The sequence below is a fragment of the Motacilla alba genome, chromosome 5 (assembly GCF_015832195.1).
Source record: "Motacilla alba alba isolate MOTALB_02 chromosome 5, Motacilla_alba_V1.0_pri, whole genome shotgun sequence".
Taxonomy (NCBI): Eukaryota; Metazoa; Chordata; class Aves; order Passeriformes; family Motacillidae; genus Motacilla; species Motacilla alba.
The window spans coordinates 47,244,559-47,264,615 of NC_052020.1; the positions used below are offsets into that span (position 1 = coordinate 47,244,559).

The 20,057-nt window shown below is 39.6% G+C and overlaps 2 protein-coding genes and 1 long non-coding RNA gene across 5 annotated transcripts; 1 reads left to right on the top strand and 2 right to left on the bottom strand.

The window, feature by feature from the left end:
* Positions 1-626: 626 nt before the first annotated feature.
* LOC119702129 (alpha-1-antitrypsin-like) lies at positions 627-6,723 on the bottom strand. The gene is made up of 5 exons (XM_038139661.1): positions 6,569-6,723; positions 4,319-4,960; positions 3,401-3,671; positions 2,717-2,864; positions 627-962 (listed from the first exon to the last, which is right to left on the bottom strand). Exons 2-5 carry the CDS (start codon positions 4,944-4,946, stop codon positions 753-755), a joined length of 1,257 nt encoding a protein of 418 aa, XP_037995589.1. The 5' UTR covers positions 4,947-4,960; positions 6,569-6,723; the 3' UTR covers positions 627-752.
* Positions 6,724-10,765: 4,042 nt separating this feature from the next.
* LOC119701781 (alpha-1-antitrypsin-like) lies at positions 10,766-18,480 on the bottom strand. 2 transcript variants are annotated; one of them, XM_038138891.1, is made up of 5 exons: positions 18,272-18,480; positions 15,980-16,649; positions 14,279-14,549; positions 13,478-13,625; positions 10,766-12,498 (listed from the first exon to the last, which is right to left on the bottom strand). In XM_038138891.1, exons 2-5 carry the CDS (start codon positions 16,635-16,637, stop codon positions 12,307-12,309), a joined length of 1,269 nt encoding a protein of 422 aa, XP_037994819.1. In that variant the 5' UTR covers positions 16,638-16,649; positions 18,272-18,480; the 3' UTR covers positions 10,766-12,306. The 2 variants fall into 2 exon arrangements, with proteins under 2 accessions (XP_037994819.1, XP_037994820.1); XM_038138892.1 differs by lacking the exon at positions 18,272-18,480 and having other exon boundaries at positions 15,980-16,390; positions 16,506-16,643.
* On the top strand, positions 14,557-18,265 carry LOC119701782. 2 transcript variants are annotated; one of them, XR_005257182.1, is made up of 3 exons: positions 14,557-15,613; positions 16,489-16,687; positions 17,244-18,265. It is a non-coding gene; the product is annotated as an uncharacterized LOC119701782 (long non-coding RNA). The 2 variants fall into 2 exon arrangements; XR_005257181.1 differs by having other exon boundaries at positions 16,489-16,671.
* Positions 18,481-20,057: the final 1,577 nt, after the last annotated feature.

The following is a 20,057-nucleotide window of genomic DNA, read 5'->3' on the forward strand; positions in this document are numbered from 1 at the left end:
AGGATGGGTTTTGCCACATCTGGTTCTCCTAGGGTCCCATGCTTTACTGTGCATGCACAAGACCATTAAAGATGATAATTTGTGCAATGATGTGCAGCTTTCACTGACACAAAACCTAAATTCTTGCCTTGCCCGAAATGTTGGGCCCCTTATTCTGGAGCGAATAGGGAGAAGTGCAGAAGGGAGCAAGGTTTGAAGCTGGTAGAAGGCAGCTGTCAAGCTAGAAGGAAAAGGATTATTCTTCACCAAGGAGCATCCACCATCTAGGAGAGGAAAGGTATAAAAGCTCTATGTCTCTGTTTCCATTCCCATGGAAGGACTACAAAGAGGAAGAAGACTTCTCCTGGGATTCATGGTGGAATGAGAGGGAGAGAAAGAAGAGTTCCCTAGCTGAAAGGGATAGACTTGTGGTTTGTGAGGCGAGGACAGGAAATGGGAGACACAGGAAGTTTCTCACCCAACAGCAGGAAGTTGTATTTGCATACAAAAAACCCTGACACCATGATAACTACACTGAAAATGTGTATCTGTTCAAGATCCCGTGGCTGCCTACTAGGGCTGAGTAATTTTGTAAAAATGGCCTATAATGTTTGCACCCAAATGTCCATTTTAAAGTAAACAAGACCTTGACAGAAGATTTATTTATTTATTTGTTAATTATGCATCAGATCAGTTCTAGTCCTACTTTGCAAAGAAATTCCTGGGATGTGAACAAGCTCTCCTCTCTGCACTGGAGAGTTTAATGCTCTGGCCTAGTCTTCCTTAGCAGCTGGGTTGACAATTTTCCCCAGGAAGAGCAGGCCATCAGTGGTTTTGTCAATAATCATCATCAGGAAGGGCCTGTTGAAGGTGATGTGAGGAGGAGGAGGAATTGTTAGACTGAGTGGTACTATTTCTACCATAGTCACTGCAGCAGCCTCTGTGCCATTCTCTCTGACATCCACCGTGGCCTTGTGAATTGCCTGCAAGGAAACAGAGATTATGATCTAGGAGCAGAAGACAGAGCAGCAGCTGGGGGAAAAATTACTTGACACTGGGAGAAGGTAATTCTTAAAAGAAAACACAAAATGAATGTAGAACTTATGTGAAAAAAATACTAGTGTCCAGCCTTTCCAAGACAAGCAAAGTTTTCTTCAACAGTCAGACAGTCAGAGTCAAACATGCCTGCTTGCAGAGACTGAGCAACATAGAGGATAATTATTACTCTGTTGTTTCTCAGAGTAAGATTGTGTCCTTAATACTGAACACAAAAGACGAAAATTTTCATTTTTCATTTTTCATTTTCATTTTCATTTTGCATTAGCATTTCATTTAAATTTCTGTGTAAGGAAAATGGCTGCTGTTCTCTCTGCAAGAATAATAGTTACAAGCTTTATAGAGTGTCTTTCTGTAACATAGCCCACGGATAAGATTTTTCAGGACTTTCTGTGGTAAGTGTAGCAAATTTGTGTTTAGGAATTCACATGACCTATTTCATTGGTTTTGGATAGTCCTCTGTTTTCTTCCTTCATTGTCTGCAACATATCTAAAATTTCCTCTCATCAGGAAATTGTTCTTACCCTTCCCTATCCTCTGCTTACCCTTCACCAATTTACTTGGCTTTCCAGGCATCAATTCCATATCTACAATCCAGGTCTTTCCACATGATATAGAGAGGAATGTGAGGAATCACAAATAATATAGGATGGAAGGACCTCTAGAGGCCATTGAATGCCACCAACCCTCCTGCACTGTGTCACCTCTGACACTGGATGAGGTTACTCAGGATTTAATCCAGTCAGGATTTGAATATTTCAAAGGACAGAAATTTCGTAGGTAACCCATACTAGTTTTTGATCACCCTCATGGTGAATTTTTTTACATAAAACCCCATCAGAATATCCCATTTTCTATCTTTTGTCTGTTGTTCCTTGATGTATCACAGTTCATCTGGAAGAAGAGTCTGTGTCCATCCACCTTTCTAATAATTATCTGTAGCCAGTGCTAAGAACCCCCCATTCACCCTCCCTTCTCCTGACTGGCAGCTCTGGCTCTCCCAGCCTCTCCTCATCCATCCAGTGCTCCAACCACACGGCCATTCTGCTCACCCTCCTCTGGACTCACTCTGCTCCAGGGTGTCCTTGTGTCCCTTGTATTTGGGAGCCCCAAACTGGATGTGTTGAACTCCAGAGGTAGTCTCACAAGTGAAGGATAGAGGGAAGGCTCACCTCCCTCATGACACAAGGATATACTCCTTGGGACTCTAGAGAAATCATTTTGTTTGTCTGTTTTCTCATTTCTTGCTTGTGAAATGGGGCTATCCCTGTCCCACAAGTCTGTTGCCCATAAAAATTCTGAAGTTCTCAGACAATTTAATAATGTAAGGTTTATACATAGTATAAGAATGACTACTCTCAGACTTATGTTGTAACTATGATTCTTGTCATGCATTACTTCTTTAACACCAGCTTTTTGTGAAATTATTCTTGCTATGCTTTCCAGTTGTTTCCTTCTTCAGAGACTTTTAGCTAAGTTTGTAGGATCACTGTGCAGTAAACAATTTAATATTAAACTGTAGGAACAACAGTCATTTGATGCCTAACCTTTTTCTTCCTTTATTACCATCATTAAACAATGACTACACTCCAGGGGTAGGATCAGCCTATTTGTAGGATTAAACCTGCATACTAACAAGGCAGAGAAATCTTTTTATTACCATCAATGCTGGCATACTTACTTTGGAAACCTTCAGAAGAAGATTTTTTGCCACTCCAGAGAGATCAGCCTGATCACTGAACACCTCTGTCACACCCATTTTCTTAAACAGGCTCTTAACATCATAGGAGCCGGAGACAGAGAATTTTGGAAGATCCAAGTAGATTTTCCTTTTCAAAAAATAAATAAAAATGTAAGTTTGTTATTGCAAGATCCCTTGAAGCAATATCTGCTGCAGGTATATATCCACCACAAATACCCATGGAGCTAAGGCTTGGCTTTCTAAGATGGTGATAAATTTCATGTTAGAGAAGCAGAAAGTGAGGTACCTGTCCCACCAGCCACAGGCTGATCCGTGGTGCAGTGGTAGAGTGATGGTTTATGAAAGTGACTGACTGGAAAGTATCATCTAGACTGGAGAAAAACAAGTTGTACTTTCTTTTTAACTGGATTCCTCCTACTGAAGGCAGGCTCCTGAGGGCAATCTACCCTTGTGCAGGATCCTCACAGCTGGGACCTGTGACTGGGATTTCACCCCCTTTGGAAGGAAATCACATGATAGCTTGTCTGAGTTAAAGAAGCTGAGTAGTGCATGTTCCTCAGGGCTGTACTTAGCAACTCATCATGGTATCCTAAGCTTTACCTTTCCAGGATGAGTAGTTTTAGCCTATTCAATATTTAAACAAAGCCACAATTAAAATATTACCTTTTTTCAAGTGCTCTCAACCACTTAGTCACCGTTTCTTTTAGCAGAGCATTTTCCACCTGTTTCATTGTCTCTTTATCGGGCAGAACAAACAATGCAGTAACATTTCCTTTGTATGGGATTTCTACTACCCAGCAAGACAACTCCTCATCCCTGTGGACATTAAAGACCTTGTTTTGATGCATCATTTTGACCTTAACAGAATTTTTGGCATCCAAAAAGAAGTCATCATCTCTCGTGCTTAAACTGTTGAAAGGTCTTTCCCAGGAGCCTTTGAAAAAAATAATGAGTATAGAATTACAAAAAAAAAAGGACTAATAAAGGCATGTCACATTAACTGATGCTTAAAATAATTAACTTGAACTGTAGAGACAGCAACAAGCCTATTTCAATTTAAGGATGCTTGTTGCCTGGCCATGGAAAGAAGCTTCATCTCTTTTCAATGGTTTTAATAAAAATCCCACAAGAAAAGTATAGGTTGAAGCTTGCAGTGGAAAAGAGATGAATCTTTGCCTGTTCAGATAATGGTAAATATTTTACAGACTCCAACTATAGAAGCTTCAGGCTTAGTCCTTTCATGCATCATCTGTGTTTGACCATGTCCTGTACAGCCAAATACCTGTGCCTTTCAACAAATGATCATAAGTTCTGAATATCTTCAGCTCTGAACCTGGTTTAAAATTTACATTACATTGATCAGTACTTCTGCTGATTCTGCTATTTTTTTCATTTTTAAAAAATTTCTCATATAGAAAATGATTCTTCAAACCTGTCTTTCAAATATTTTCCTGTGTAATTTAAAAACAGAAAGATGTGTTTTAAATTAGATTATAAGATGTGTTCACAATGTGAAAAAGTTTTGTTTCTTAGAACTTCCAGAGCTTATTTGTATAGCTGCTACCCATTTCTGTCACTCACCTCTAAAGAAAACGTAGTTAATGAGAACCATCACGGTTTCTGAATCAAGACTCTTGACTAAATCAACAATTTTTCCATGTGTTTTTGTTTCCACGTACATATTGATTTCCTTTATAGCTTGTGGAAGGTTCTGGAAGTTACTAGAAACAGGTTCAGCATAATAAAATTTTGTGACACGATCCAAAAAGTTCTGAAGCAATTCCACTCGGTTATCTATGAACAGGGCATTGCCCATGTTCAATTGCTCTTCTCGGTGAGGGTCATTCAGCAGCTGGAGGATGCGCTGAAATGCCTCATGAATCTCCTGCTCCTCCATCTGTGTCAGGTTGAAGGCGAGGCCTTTCTGCAGCTCTCTGAGCGTGTTTGATCTGGCCCCCAGAGTGAGCATTGCAAAGGCAGTGGAGATACTCAAAGGAGAGAAGAAAATGTTCTCGTCGCCCAACTCATCGCTGATCTGCTTGTAAAGCTTAAATGCAAAGTCAGCATTGCTGGGGGCTAGCTTGACATGAGGCAAGTTTTCACCATCAGCCTGGGACTGGTCTTCTGGGACTGGTATTTGTTGTACCTGCTGTTGACCCTGGACTTGAAGTCCAAGAAGCAGCAAACACAAATACAATGCAGACTTCATTGTCCTGAACAGTTCTGTTAAGAAAGAACAGAGCAACTTTTAGATCTAGAGAAGTTTTTCTTTACTGGATGAAAACATTTTGTATTCTAGGTACTGATTTTCAGATGTCAGTCATTAGAACTACTATTCTTTTTGGAAATACTCTTCTACACATCCTACAGTTTATTTCTCTTAATTTGTGACCAAGGAGCAAAGGAAATAAGACAACAGTGTGGTATTACCAGGGAAGAATCAGCTTTCCTGAGGTATTATGTGTGAAATAGTTCTTGCTTCTAACCAGCATGGCCTCAGTGCGTTCCCAAGTGCCTTGGGGTACATGGCTGAGTTCATGTATTTGCACCCATCTATCTCGTGAGCACTTTGGCAGAGGGACCAACTTTTGCTGATATGTTTCTGTGGTACCCATGGTTCTTGTTATGACTTTAGTTTTCAAGCATTGCAGAGATAGTTATGGCAGTGTATAAAATCCACCTAATGCTCAGCCCTTAAACTGTTTATATATTTCTGCCTCTTATATAACAGCTCTGCCTCAAGACCTATATTATTTCAAAATTTTACCTTAAGTGTTTCAGCAAATTGAGGCTAAATCGAGGAAGTTTTTTACATTCTATATTGCACATAAGCTATCCATAAAGTTGCAAATCTCTTTGAGACTCAAGAGCTTAGGAAAAGCTACAGTGGAATCTGCCTTGCTGTGTATATGCAATTTGATGGCTTTTCCTTCAACTGACATAAGCAAATTCTACATAACCCCACAGTCTCTCTTCTGTCTTTTTGGGGAAGAATCCAGTGACATATTGGAGAAGAATGCTGTCCATATAGTGCCTCATCTAAATTATCTCAAATTACAGAAACTCAAACCCATGAAGCAAGCAGTGGCCCTCAGGGAAATAGAGATGGTCTGAATGCTGTTCATAGCAGCTGTATACTTATTCTGAAGAATGAGATTCTGCCCAGAATCTGCCTCAGGCTGTGTGTCTAATTCCAGGTTCAGGTCTTGCATCAGAATTATTATGGGGAGTTTTTTATTTCCAGGTTCCCCCTTTTCTGGATGTCCATTATGAAAAACTGGAGATATAAGCTGTAGAAGTGCTGAGTATGGGAGCTATGCTCAGCATGTCTAAAATGCTGGGTATAAACACTGACTCAGGAAAAAAAGGGCATTCTAGCTTTTGATAATTCATTTTGTTCTGGTTACAATTCATTTCATAATTCCCCATATCTGCCTTTGAGAGAGACTGATTTCTCTTTCAGGCCACTTGACTGCAAGAAGCCTGGTCTTTAAGCACAGTAGACAGAAATGAAGCTACTCTCATTAGCCCTGCATCTGCCTGGAATAGTTGGGACATTGAGATTTCAACTAAATTTGTTCCTCTGGGAGCAGAGACAAGGTTTTGTTCTTCATCTTGGTACTGATAGTTGAGTGTTCATTTTGGACTTCAAATCCCTGTCATCCTGTCACTGTAGCTAGGAGCTGGATTACTGAACATTAAGAACATGCTTCCAGAAGCTAAAATAATTTTCAATTACTGTATAAAATGAATTAATCTCAGCAGTAAATAGCAGGGATCATACACAGCATAAATTCAAAGACTTCTAAGAAAGTATAGTATGGTACTTACTGTGCTGGACTGTTCTTTCACAGTGCTTCTTCCCTCATTCATTTGCTTTCTAGTATTAAGTTAATGTCCACTGGTAAAGATTAAACAGGGTAAATAAGAGTTATTTGCAAAGCAAAGATTAAGTAAACTACTTTTTTTTCCCCTGGATATCAAATATTTGAAGTCTTTTTCCCATCACACAGCCAGAATGATGCCAGCACCTAGGGCTCTAAAGGGAGAGAAAAACCAGCGACTTTGCTACTCTTGGCTCAAGCTAAACTGTAAGTTAAAAATCTTTACCAATAACCATGGTAAATCAGTTCCTGAAAACAGAACATGTGAAGAACTGGAAAGCTAAGAAAAGGTCAAGAACATGGATGCCCTGTCCCACTGAACTTTCTGCACAGGATACCCTGATGCAATAATGCCATCTAATTGAGTACCCAAGGCAGCAGCAAGTTTGTTCAGGTACAGCTCCGCCCTGCTCTAAATGGCATTATTTGGTGGCCTCAGAACACTGGTTAGCTTTTTGAGGGACCATTGATGAGTATTTTAGAAACTACTAAAGTGAAAAGCATAGCATGGCTTGAAAAATAACTGAAATAACAAAACAAATGAAAGAATGAAATAGGCAAAGTTTTCCACAGCAAAATGTTAACTGGGGAGAAGAGAGAAGACCTTAACCCCTTGTGCATAGGATAAGCATGAATTACATGCGTATCATATGTATCTCACACTGGGATCTCTCTCAGAGGAAGCTGAAACAGGCACAATTTAGCTATTTAGAAGGTTATTTAAGGATGAGGCGCATGGCACTTATCCTAATTAGCAATGACTAATTATTTCCATTGAATGTACATGGTTTCGCCCCAGGTAAACTTAAAATTTATCTGCACGTAGGAATCAACCATCATTGTTATTGCTATGTAACTGCTCTCTCTTACAAGACAGAAGCAGGGTTGGTCAGAATATATTCCTACAGAGAGGGGTTTTTTCGTGATATGTGTAAGTACCCAGGAAGTTTATTGCAGTATTATGTAAAATGACCAAGTCTCAGGAGTAGCGAGTATGCTGTTGCTTAACTCTAGCGAAGGCAAGATATTTCTCTCAAGCCTAGGCCTGCCTACATAGATAGCATTAATCTTTCAGCCCAGTCCTAATGCTTGGCTAACCATCTGAAGGATGCCACTGTTTCTTGAGAAGAATTTCTGGAAACAGCAAAGCTGCTGCAGTGATTCTTCTCCTTTCTCCCAGGAGATGCAGCAGCACTCAGCATGTCAGGGCAAGAGTGGAAAGCTGCTTCTGTCCCTGCTCACAACTCCCAGGCACCAGATCCTCTTACCCTGGCCCAAGTGTCTTCCTAGACAAGGTTAAAACCAGCAGTTACAGCAGATCCAAGAACGACCATTTTCAAAGAATCAGCTTCCCAGCAATTCCAGATCAGCATGGTTAATGAATCCATCAGTCACACCCAGTCCTTTGAAAATCTACCTTAGATTGTGGGTGCCAGAAATAGAGACTCTCGGATAATATACATTGCTTCTGTTGAAGGCAATGGAAAAAGAGGGTGAACTACCACACACAGGTATCACCTGCATGTCAGCCAGGAAAAACACAGGGAGAGGGAAGCAGTTTGTTACTTCCCTGCACATTCCTGTTGTTGAAAATGGCTGTGTCCCCAGAATATGCAAGGGGATATGCAAGGCCAAACTAGAAATTTTGTCTAGTTTTGCAAAAGGAGAGCCATCCAGGGGAGTTGCACAGAAGGGAGTGTAGAGTTCCTGGATGCTTTGAGGTAAGAGGTGGCTGCGACAGGGGGACTCTTGCTCCAGGAACCAGGGGAGTCATAAAAAGGACTGACAAACATGCTTTTCCCTTTGGCCTGATAATGGTCTATATGGAAGGAATTAAGGAATAATTTCATTATCTCTCTCTCTACTCTCCCTGACTCTGCTGTTATGCAATGTGTCTTGGTTCCTTCTTGTAAGACCAGTTTCATCCCATATCATTAACTTATTTCTGTTGCTGCTTGGTCATCTGACTGTTATATGCTGGCTTTGCATGTTATATTTGAGGGCTTTCCAGGGCAAAGAATTTCTGACTGTAAAAACAAAAGATCAGCAAGATAAATGTGTACATTGCATGATAAATCCTCATGCAGCCATTTCGTCTTTCCCTATAAAGATGTATCATTCAAGGTATGTCTACAAAAGTTCATCTGAATTGACTTCTTCACACGTAACTCCATTGAAATCTGGAGATTGGTATCATTGCAAAACTGGTATAAGGAGAATAAAAATCAACTCCTTTCAGTAATTTTATCTTTTTCTGTAGAGGGCATCCCAAAACTACTCTCCATGTCTTACAAATATTTAATCCTTTTCTCCTCAAATAATGAAAGTGCTTTAGGCTCCCATTTCGAAAATCAGCATGACTAACAGAAAGAAAAAAAGCTGAAGGCTAAGCAAAAGTCTGTGACAGAACTGGGAATAGAAACTAGACTTTTCCTACTTTGTTTTCAGTTTCCTTCACCAATGCAGTAGGAATCTTTGAATTGAATTTTCTTATAAACTCATAGTCTGCTAGAAGAAAGCTGTATAAGCAGAACCAAATACTCTATTTTTTCCTTCTGTGCTATATCTCAGAAGAAAATAAAGTCCCTTTTTTAGTCAGGTGTGATTACTTTTCTCACAACAGATATTTTACCTCAGATGATTATTTCATCAGTGTTCAGAAAATAATATTTTATATTTTCTACTTTGTCTGTACTTAATCTCCTAGCATTGAATGAAAAAATGTTTCCAAGAGCATACAAGCATTTAGGGCCTGACATGAATTCCACTGAAGTCAATCAGCCAGCAGCATAATGCTCAATATGGGTACTCTATCACTGACAGCTCATCTCAGATTTTCCTCATATATTTTCCATTGAGTTGTAGACATACCTGACACTACCAAAGCTTTTCAAAACTAGATGCTAGAAGTTTTATAAAAAACCACTCAAATCAAACAGGGGTGAAAATAAGTAATAGTAAGTAGAATTCAAGACCAAAATTTTGCTCTCAAAATGTATCTTAGCTTGATTTTCTCTTTTCAAAAGATACATCAAACTCAAGTAGTTAGGACTACAGACCAAAACTCTGAATTAATGACAATGGTACAAGAACTTAGAGATGGCATGTGTAACTCCCAGAATTAAAATAAATGACAAAAAAAGAAAGTTGTTGTGCCCTCCTGAGTGCCAGTGATGTCAAAGGCCATCCCTTCCAGCACCTGAGCCTGACTGGTGGCTCCAGAGACCAAGGGAGAGCAGAGCAAAAGCAGTAGAGAAGATGACCGGGGAGAAGAAAACACTCCTGTCAGGTTCTTGGGCAGTCAGTTGCCTGTAAAACTGTAAGGAGTGTGTATTTCTGAGGACTATCCATTGGCAGCACCCAAAAGGATCTCCATTGTGAGTCTGCTGTTCCTGTGGAGCTTAATTTTCTTACTCTGCTTGTGGCCACTGAGCTGTTGACAGTTAAGGACAACAGGCTCACATGCAGAAAAGGAGCATTTCATGCAGTCGTGGATAAAGTAAAATTGTGCATAGATTTCATATCTGGGTACCATGCCAAAAACAACTCCTAAATTCATCCATCTGCCCCCTTGAGAACTTCTATAGTTATTGCTTTTTCAGGTTATAGCCACATTTGTCATTCTGATTTGTCAGTAAAATAACTTCTAAACATTTTTAGCAATCAAAAAAATATGAGTTTCCCTTTGGTCTGGCACTGTCTTTGAAAATTAATTGATGACCTAGGATTTGATTATATCTCTCTGGCCCAGCATTAATTTGGCAGTAGTATTACTGCAGTGGTGCTGTGCTCTGCTTTAACATCACTGCCAGGTCTGAGGAGTGGGGGGCTATGCTCTTTATCACCTCCATCTCTGCCTGCTCTCCCTGCCTGCCCCTGCACAGTTGTTGGAAGGATAGCTGTGTGATGTTAGCCTTGAGTGCTGAGCCTTTCTCAACAAGGGGTCCACCTGCCAAGGGAGACTCTCCAATGGCCTTTTTCTGCCAGCTCGTTCCAGTTTACAGCATGAGGCCACACTTAGCAAGCAGCTGGGTCCTTGAACTAGTGACAGACTTTCTGGATCATAACGAAAATCGTGGTTTCAATATTTTTAAGGAGGAAAGGGGATATAGATGATGGACAATGCCTATGCTTCCACAGTAAGTTGCATCACATTTTAAATTGCATTTGAGTTCATTTATGCTACAGCATAACAGAATTAAACTTTCATATTTTATGCTTCATGGTGGTTTCTATGTGCTCAGCTTTGAAGCGTTTCTGGTCACTGCATCATCAAAGCCTTGCGGTATCATCTGAGGAACAGCACAAATCCTTAATGAGGAGTAGCCTTTTGAAAATAAGCACTCACATTTACTGTGAAAATAAGCATATACAATTACAGCAAATGCACAGGACTAATCGGGAGAGACCACCCAAACACATCTGTGCTAAAAACGTGGGAGTCTGTGTCTGACGTAGTTTTGAAGGGCGTTTATTGAACTGCCAAATCAGGGTCTCCAGCTCACTCATTCTGAGAAGTAGTTGTGGAGACCTATCAGCATCACCTGGAACTTAGTGTTATTCAAAAAAATACAAATGTCCAGCAGAGGGGGAGCTTGTAGGCCTGAGTGATGAAGGTACACTTTCCCTCTCCTCTGTTGTTCACTCTGGCTCTGTTTGTCGCAGTACACAGAGCAGTTCTGGGGAACAGACCTGGCCATCAGCCTGCAGACACATACTTTTAGAACAGCTTCAGACACATGCCACTGTATGATTCTTCCAAACAAGTGCTAAGCATGTGTTTGGAGTTAGCACAGGCCAAGGGCCATTTCCAATAAGTAAATGGGATGACTTGCAGGGTCAGAATTAAGCAATGTGGTAACGACCTGTGATGAGCCAGCTGACCTCATGGTTAGAGAACAGATCTTAGAGCTCTTTATTTACCAGCATAGACATAAACTCTGGAGATAGGATTCATCTCACTGTTTGTTTTTTCCCCTTCCACGTATTCAAATCCTTTCTCTTTTGAACATCCACGTGGGACTTCTTTTTACAGGAAATACAATATTAAATCCATAATGCAATGCCAGTAGAAACTTTTGGATATCTAGCCAACTAAAACATTTCCCAACACTGGTTCCACATAGGATGTTTGTGTAGGGTTTACATTAATGGCCAGCTCAAGGACACCAACACAATGTGGGTGGATACCATCAGCTGTGAATGTTCTAAAGGAGAGTATGGAATTAGGCCTGACCTTCAAAGGAAGTATCTAGGCTTGGTCTAAAGTGACTGACTCTCCCACTGTGTAATTTGCAGATATGCCTTCCTTCTACTGGAAACCCTACCAATGTCAGAAGCCAACCTGTTGTTTGCAGAGAATTCATTTGGATTTATCCACTCAAATTTTATTTATTTACAGTGTTTCAACTGAGTCTCTCAGCTGGCTATTGTCTTGCTTTTTAAAGATGGCACTGATCACTAAAAGGCTGATTTATCAAATTCTTCACAATTCACTAATAGGTATATCTCACTGGTTATTTTCTGTGGAAGAATGAAGCTAAAAGAATGTTTCTAAGAATGTCTGCATTCTTTTCTGATTTCTTTGGAAAAAAAATTTAATAACTGTTGGGATATAATTTTAATCACAATGGACAATAATTCCATAAAATGCAATTCAAACCAATAAGACCAGCCACTGACCAGTCATTTTTCAGTTGGGTTTACAATTTTTCCCATGAAGAGGATGCTCTGAGTATACTGATCAACAATCAACAGCAAGAAGGGATGATTGAATTTAACAATGGGAGGAGCAGAATGAGGAAGAACATCTATGCTGCTGGCTGCTGCAGCCTCTGTGCCATTCTCATGGATCTTCAGCAGGGCCTTGTGAGTAGCCTACAATAAAATACAGCAAGAATTAATGTATGTGGAAGATGTGGTGTGAAATTATTCAAATTAACACAAAGTTAATTCAACTACTGCCTTTCACAAAAATTGCTGGTAGGCCAGGAACCAGGAAGGACACTACAGCGCATTGTGTGGTTTTTAGTAATGTTGTCTCAATAAGCAAATATTTACATATTCAGTGTTCCTCACCACAAGTGCATCAACGCAGACTTTAGCAACTGCACGCCTTGTGGAATTAATTGAAAGTAAGTAACCAAGCAAACTCACAGGGAATGCCAGTTTCAAAGGGAAAGGAAATAGGGTTCCAGAACTGCTCTGTAAGTAATCCTAACAGCACATGCACACAGTTTAGCCAGGAATTCAACTTTGCTACCAAATTTTTTGTGAAATTATTGTTGGGCATTTTTAATCTTTTTCTTTTATTAGCCCCAAAATGCTAGAAAATTGTAAGGGATATTTTCCAAATGGCTGTAAAAATACTAGTTTTTATCTTCACAGTATTTTCAGTAAACAGGATGTTTTCCTCAAGTCTGGTCCATTTTAGTTTTTAGCACTCAACAGAGCCTTCAGTAGTAACAGCAATTTCTACATCCTTTAAAATTATAGAATGCATGTTAGAAACAGGCCACTTTTTCTGTCGGTATGCTGATGCAAGACATGCACAACCCCTAGTTACACACAGGCACTTCTTCTACATACAGAAAATATGCTGTGGTTAGTTTCCTGGTTAAATGCTAAACCCGCCCCTCCATCTACCCTCCACCTTTGCTTGTAAGACAAAAGAAAATATCTTTATCTCCAGATCTTGGAGAAGTCTGAGGGAGTTTAAAGGGACTTAATCAGCCAAATGTTCTATTTCAGAGTATCAGCCAGCCCTAACAATAAGCAAAATTTCGCAGGTGAACTTAGGGTAAGGCAATTGGCTGTTAAGGAATCCATAGATGGTTGTTTCTGCTGATAAACTTACTTTTGAAACCTTCACATCAGGGTTTCCTGTGATTCCAGACAGATCGGCCCGATTAGAAAACACATCAGTTACACCCAGCTTCATTAAGATCCTCTTTAAGTCATAGGTGCCTGAAATTGATAGTTTTGGGATATGCAATTCCATCCTCCTGTCAATCCAAAAGTAAATTATGGTAGTTATTGCAATCAGAGCATGCCTTGGACTGAAGATTTCTAACTTCATGGTGGTTCCTCTGTGCTAGAATGCTGGTCTTTTCATCTAAAAAACATGGCAAGAAAAAGAAGATAGGAAGATGCAGGTCTGGAGGATAGAAAAGTATGGAAGGAGAAAGACATCAGTTCATATTTCTTTTATGATTCTGCAACACAGTCACTTAAAGAGACGGTAAGCAGTAGTGCTGCCAGCATTTTTGGAACAAAGTTTCTTTTTCTAACCTTGAAGGTTTCGCTTTTGGAATTCACACTCCACTCCCTCGGAGGGATCTGACTGCTGTGTCACAGTATTACCACTCAAAATATTTTGCCTGAGACGAGGGAAATGGTGATACTTAGCATCAACTGAAAAATTTATAGGGGAAAAAGAATTAAATTTCCCACCTCAGAGATCTCTTCTCTCATCACAAAGCAATGCTTACTCTAATTTTTCTGAAAGTGTCAAATAATTTGGTCTGATCCTTTATACTTCTTCTGTTGTTTAAACCTCCCATCAAAAATACAAGATAGTAACTGTAAAACCTGACTATAGCATTCAGACTTCAGGCTCTGGCTACCTTGAATCATCAAATCAAAATTCTATATTTACCATCTTTGAAGAGATCTTTTCCATTTAGAAACAGTGTTTTTTGTCAGGGCATGTTCCAACTGTTTCATTTTTCCTTTATTAGGCAGGATAAACAATGCTGTAACATCTCCCTTGTAAGGAATCTGCACCACCTGGCAAGACAGCTTCCTGTCAGAGTATGCTTTATAAAATCCATCTCGAGTCATCATCTCCACTTCAACTGAGGTCTTTGCATTCACATGGAAAAAGTCCTTGTGAGTCCCCTTAATATTGAAAGGATTTTCCCAGTAAGCTTAAAACCAAAAGAGAAAGAATGGAATTGAATACTTATTTCAGTGAGGGTCTATTAATATTATCCAGACTAATGTACAATAAATAAAACCATATCTGAATATTTACACTAGTAGATAAAAAGTATTCAACGTTTATTAAATATCCTATTCTCTGTAAAAATTAAATACCACAGGTTAAATGTTGTATGGACTTGTACACTTGTATCTTTCTAAGTCAGATAAATTAAATGAAGTAACTTCATTGTATTACTTTATGCTTTATTTGAAGCAAATGAAAACTGAGCAAAATCCAGGGATTTGCTGTTTTCAGAATATTGCTTGTAAAGCAAGTTTCACAGTAGATGTCTAACTTTTAAAAGGTAGCATGTTATGCTCCTCACATTTTTTTTATGTTTTTCATCTTGTAGCACTAAGGAAAAGCGTACATGCTAGAGAAACACAGACTTTTGGACCTGAACATAACTACAGTATGGTAAATGGGACAGGGCCTCAAGGTCTTTAGTCTTGAAAATGCCTTGCTCGGTATGTTTATTCAACTGAATTTTCGATGGTATTTCATTTTATAATAAAAAAGGTCATTCACTAAACAAATAGACTGGGATTACAACTTGCCATTCTGTAAGTATGCTTTTTGGCTTTTTTTTTTTTTTAATGTTGAATAGAAATAGCCTAATTTAAAAAATAAATAATGGAATGTAAACTCCACAATATTCTGGTTACTTTATAAGTTTAAGCCTTCTTCCTCGCCCTCCAGGAAAGAAATTTACTCTGGTATGGTGCTCAGACTAGGAAACCTGAGATTAGGTCACCCAAATTTATAAAGTATATGAAATAAAGTATTTTTTTATTTTGCTAAAAGTTCATAATTTCCAAATATTCCTTTCTGAGTGGGAAATTCTGTGTATGTCCTGCATGCTACCACAAATGAACACCCAAGAAGAAGTTAATAATTTCCAAAGCAATACATTCAAATACCTCTTGGGATGTGTGTAATGTGATGACAAGGTGTAGAACATTTGGACTCCAACTCCAGAGGTACCTACCCATGTAACAGTCATGGACTGTAAGTAAATGCAATTTTTGTTAAGCATCATCTTCAGATTTTAGTTTTCTACTTCACACATACAATGTGAAAACATTTTGATTTTTAACATAATAAGTAGTTGAAGTCTGACAGGATAATTTAGCAATGCACGAATCTGTTGTGCTCTGGCCATTCCCTGAACCTGAATATTGCAAGTCTAAATATATGCTAGAAAAATTTAGATGTGGAAGAGGTTTCAGAGTGGAAAACTTTCCATTTTTTTTCCATAATAGTCTCATCTAAACACATTCATTTAAAAATTATTCACAAATAACTTGGTGTACTTGTTTACTTCAGGTGAAACAGCACAAAACAGATGCAGTAAATAGCATCTATGTAACTTACCTTTGAAATAAATGTAGTTAACAATTACCATCAGAGTGTTTGGATCAAGGTCCTCAAGTATTTGGTTTATATTCCCACGAGTTTTATTCTTTACGTAATCATTGATCTCTTTTTTAGCTTCAGTGGAATTCTGAAAGCTACTGGAGACAGCTTTTCCTCTGTACAGTTTTTTGATGTCCTTCAGAAATGTTTTCATGGGCTTCAGGCGTTTGTCCATGAACAGGGTGTTGCCCATGCTCAGCTGCACCTGGCTGCCAGGGCGGTTCAGCAAGCGGAGGAGCTGACCAAAGCCATGGTGTATCTCCTCCTTCTGGATGGTGGTGAGGTTAAAGGCCAGCCCTTCCAGCAGCTGAGCCTGGCTACTGCCTCGGGAGCCCAGGGCCAGAAGGGCAAGGGCAGCAGAGATGCTGACTGGGGAAAAGAAAATGTTCTTGTCAGGTTCTTGAGTGGTTGCTTGCCTGTAAAACTGAAAGGCAAAGTTTGTATTGCTTGGGATTATCCTTTGGCAGGACTCAAGAGGATCTACCTCAAGAGAATGCTGCTCCTGGGGGTCAGTTGCCTCAGACTGGTCAGTGTGGTGATCAGTCTGGGTCAGACTGTGGACACTGAGGTGAAGCATGGCCACCAGCAAGCACAGTGGGAGGATGGCCTTCATCATTCTTCACAGATACTGTGTGGACAAAGAACAAAAGGTCTTGGATGCTGGAGGTTGGCTGTATCAACACCTCATCTTTTGTTTCTGTCTGCTACTGCCTTCAAGTGGAAATCACTGTTATGTCCTGACCTCTTCCTTTGCTATGGAAGCGTTTTTAAAATCCTTGTGCTTCTGAGTTTACCTGTAATTCCTATTCATTGCTGCCTACTTCAGTTCTACTTTACTCTAGTTTTATTAAAGAAAAATAAGAGTCCAAGGGATAGAAGAAGTGAAAAGGTGTTCTTTAGGTTTTGTTTTTTTTAATGGCAAAGCAACACATTAGAAACCTTCTGATTAATTATTTTGTGCTTATCTCCTAAGACCTCTGAGGATTATTATGCTATTAGGGTTTGAATGAGGTTTATGTTAAAGAACAGTACTACACTGCTATATCAAAGGAAAATGAGATTGCAGAATTCAAAAGTGCTATTTTATCTCATTCCTGACTCATTTTACCATAAAAAGTGACTAATCATAAGAGCTGGTAAAATTTTTCTGCTTCAATAACTGATTAAATTAGAATATGTTTATCTGTTTTAAATGACCACTCATGTGTCACCTGTCTTCCAGATGGGGTCTTTCTTGTGTGTATCCCACATCTGGTTATGGGAAGGTGAGACCATTAGTGTGGACTTGGCCTCTCCTGTCTTTCCAAGCTTCACATCAGCAGGACAGCATCCTTTTGTAAGGTAAAGATGCCTAAGGCCAGAGTAGTGCTCAGTGCCAGTCTGATCCAGTGATCAGACTGGATCAGGGCATCTTGGGCATTTGTAGTGACTGTGATCACTTTTTGCCTTTGTTTGCTTACTGCTTTCTCTTTTACCAGCTCAACCAGGAACATGCTAGGTTGATTTGTGGTGTCTAAGATGCTTAACCTGTCAGAAAACAAGTAAGAGCTATTCCCATTAAAAATATGGTACCAGTGACTAGAAAAGCTCCAAATAGCCTTCACCTAATGTCCTGCTTGAAGCAGATCAGCTTCAGGCAGAAGATCACAACTCTACCCCCCAGTCAGTGGTAAAGGCACTCAAAGACATGAGTTCAGCAGAGCAGATGAGATGTTTACTGGGATTCTCTCCACCCTGGGACAGCACTCTGACCACCAAGGTTTGGGTGAAAAGGAGCCAGCTTGTCTTTCTGCAGCTTTGCTCTGTGTGATCTGGGTAAATTGGAATTTACAGAGGACATCGGCATAGCAAAATCAGTTTGTGAATTCTGTCTGGGTCATCTTAGTGTAAGCAAGACATTTACTCATTCACTTCAGTTTTGATTATCTGATTGTAAGCTTTAGGGGAAATTAGTAATGATAAATAAAATTGACAGTTGAGAAGTCAGAATACTTTCGTTATTGAAGTATATTTTTTCTAGATGTTTTTGAGCTATTTGGGATAAATATTCAGAGCAGTTATACTATGTGGAGCTGCTGTAATGAATCCCTAGAATTTGCTATTCAGTATTTCTTGAAATTAAGTTCAGCTGTCATTTGAGTACTTAGAAACTAGGTTTCACCCTTGAAAGCAGATGTGCTTTATGACTCACTTAGCTAAATACCATACAGCTGGGTCAAAGTCATTAAGATAAAGATAGCTGGTACTTACTTTACATTCAGAGGGCTGTGCTCTCCATGGGCTGTGCTGTTTCTTGCTGCTTTACTCCTACTGCTGTTTTCCTCTGTTAAACATTACATGGCTTCAGATACATATTACCTAGAAGCACAAAGCTGAATGCTGATGAAGCCAGTGTTCGTGGACCTTGTATGCATATGTCCACATCTCTTCACTCCAAACAGAGCAAAGACCACCAGGCCCAGACTGGTCAGTAGAGTACAGTGTTACATCCCAAAGGGTATGCAACTCCTAAGCAAATATTTATTGGAAATGATATTTTGGTGTCAAGAGCACAGCGCTCTGCCCTGTGTGCTACCTGAGATGAATATAACTGTTCATCTGGAGACACAATTTCGGCCAGCTCTAAGCTCTGAAGACCAGGGTGAGGGAGCTACAAGGAGCACCACTTGTCCTCAGTCATGCTACCTAGCTTACTGGACTCCACTTATGTGTCAACATCTCATCTTTTATTTCTACACAGTAGAAACCCTACTGGTCACTACTCAGAAACCAATGAGTCCTCTTGGCCTCATAAATAAAGAGGGTACCTTATTCAGTCTTGTAGGAATGGTGAATTTTAGGTCTGTGGCAATTTATTGAATGGTCTCCTCACAATCAAATGATTCTTTCTTAAGCTCTGATAAGGACCTCCTAGCCTATCAAGATCTGAAAAGTACTTAATGTAGACTTCAGCACTTGAAAAAGCTGTATAAAATATGTGCCATCACTGCAAGTGCCCAAAGACAATACTGAACAAATGCAACTGCTGTAATGTATATGAGCAGCAGCCTAGTCTCAAATACATCAAAAAATAGCAAATGATGGAAGAGAGCTAATTAATATGAACCAGTAATAAATCAAGACTATGTCAAACTGTGAGTCTCACCCCTCTTATAAAGATGTATTTCCCAGGAATCTTCCAAAGGAAGATGAAGATAAGTGCTGTGAAGCAGATTTACCATCATTCACCAGTGGATGAGCTGTTCAGATGCATAGTTTGATCAGCCAGCCAGGAGAATGCCTGCTTAGTCCCTCTATGCCTCTGCTACACTTTGCAGGACTTGTTCAGCAAGGGACAGCACAATGCCCTTGATACTGTAGAACCAAGGAGCTGTGTATGTAAAACTGTGTAAGCACAGCAGTTCCCAGCTATGCTGCTTTCAGAGGTTGTTCTTTACCTGCTGAGATCCATGGCCTTGGTCATGCAGATAGGTTCCCTGCATGGTATTTACGGGACTCAACCCTTTTTTTCATTTTCCTTTTTTTTTTTTTTAATTAAGTTTCAGACTATAGCTTAACTCTGCATGTTTGCCTTAGATACAGCCAAAGTTTGCTGTTAAGTATTTTGATTTTTGAATATTATTTTTTTATTAGAGTACCAATTACTGCTGTCCCTTGGAACACTTGTGAAGGTCATGCAGGGCTTGATGGAATAGCCTGGTTATTTTTTTTTTATCAGCCACAAACAATCTGCCTTTAAATTGAATGAACACGTAAGCCAGATTGCCTGGTGGCATAAGTGCAGTCTTTCAGGAAAACGAGAGAGGTGCTCATGGTGCTCCAAGACAGTCAGGCTGTTGGTGGATCTAGGCACTTCTTTAGTCATAGAAGTAAGCAGTGTTAAATATTTACACTTCTGTTAAACATTGCATGGATAAAAAAACCTCCCAACTCTCTGAGGACACAGATAAATGCTGATGTAGCCATGAGAAGGTAGAAGTCAGTGCTCGCTGGGCCAGCTGGCTTTAATGTTTGTTGTTCCCAAACATGCATAATA

Coding starts and splice junctions, on each gene's coding strand:
- LOC119701781 (XM_038138891.1), bottom strand. CDS start 16,637: ATGATGAAGGCCATCCTCCCACTGTGCTTGCTGGTGGCCATGCTTCAC. Junction 13,626..14,278: donor AAAAGATCTCTTCAAAGATG/GTAAATATAGAA, acceptor TTGGATTGACAG/GAGGATGGAATTGCATATCC. Junction 12,499..13,477: donor CTGATGTGAAGGTTTCAAAA/GTAAGTTTATCA, acceptor ATTTTATTGTAG/GCTACTCACAAGGCCCTGCT.
- LOC119702129 (XM_038139661.1), bottom strand. CDS start 4,946: ATGAAGTCTGCATTGTATTTGTGTTTGCTGCTTCTTGGACTTCAAGTC. Junction 3,672..4,318: donor TAACTACGTTTTCTTTAGAG/GTGAGTGACAGA, acceptor TTTTTTTCAAAG/GCTCCTGGGAAAGACCTTTC. Junction 963..2,716: donor TTCTTCTGAAGGTTTCCAAA/GTAAGTATGCCA, acceptor GTTTCCTTGCAG/GCAATTCACAAGGCCACGGT.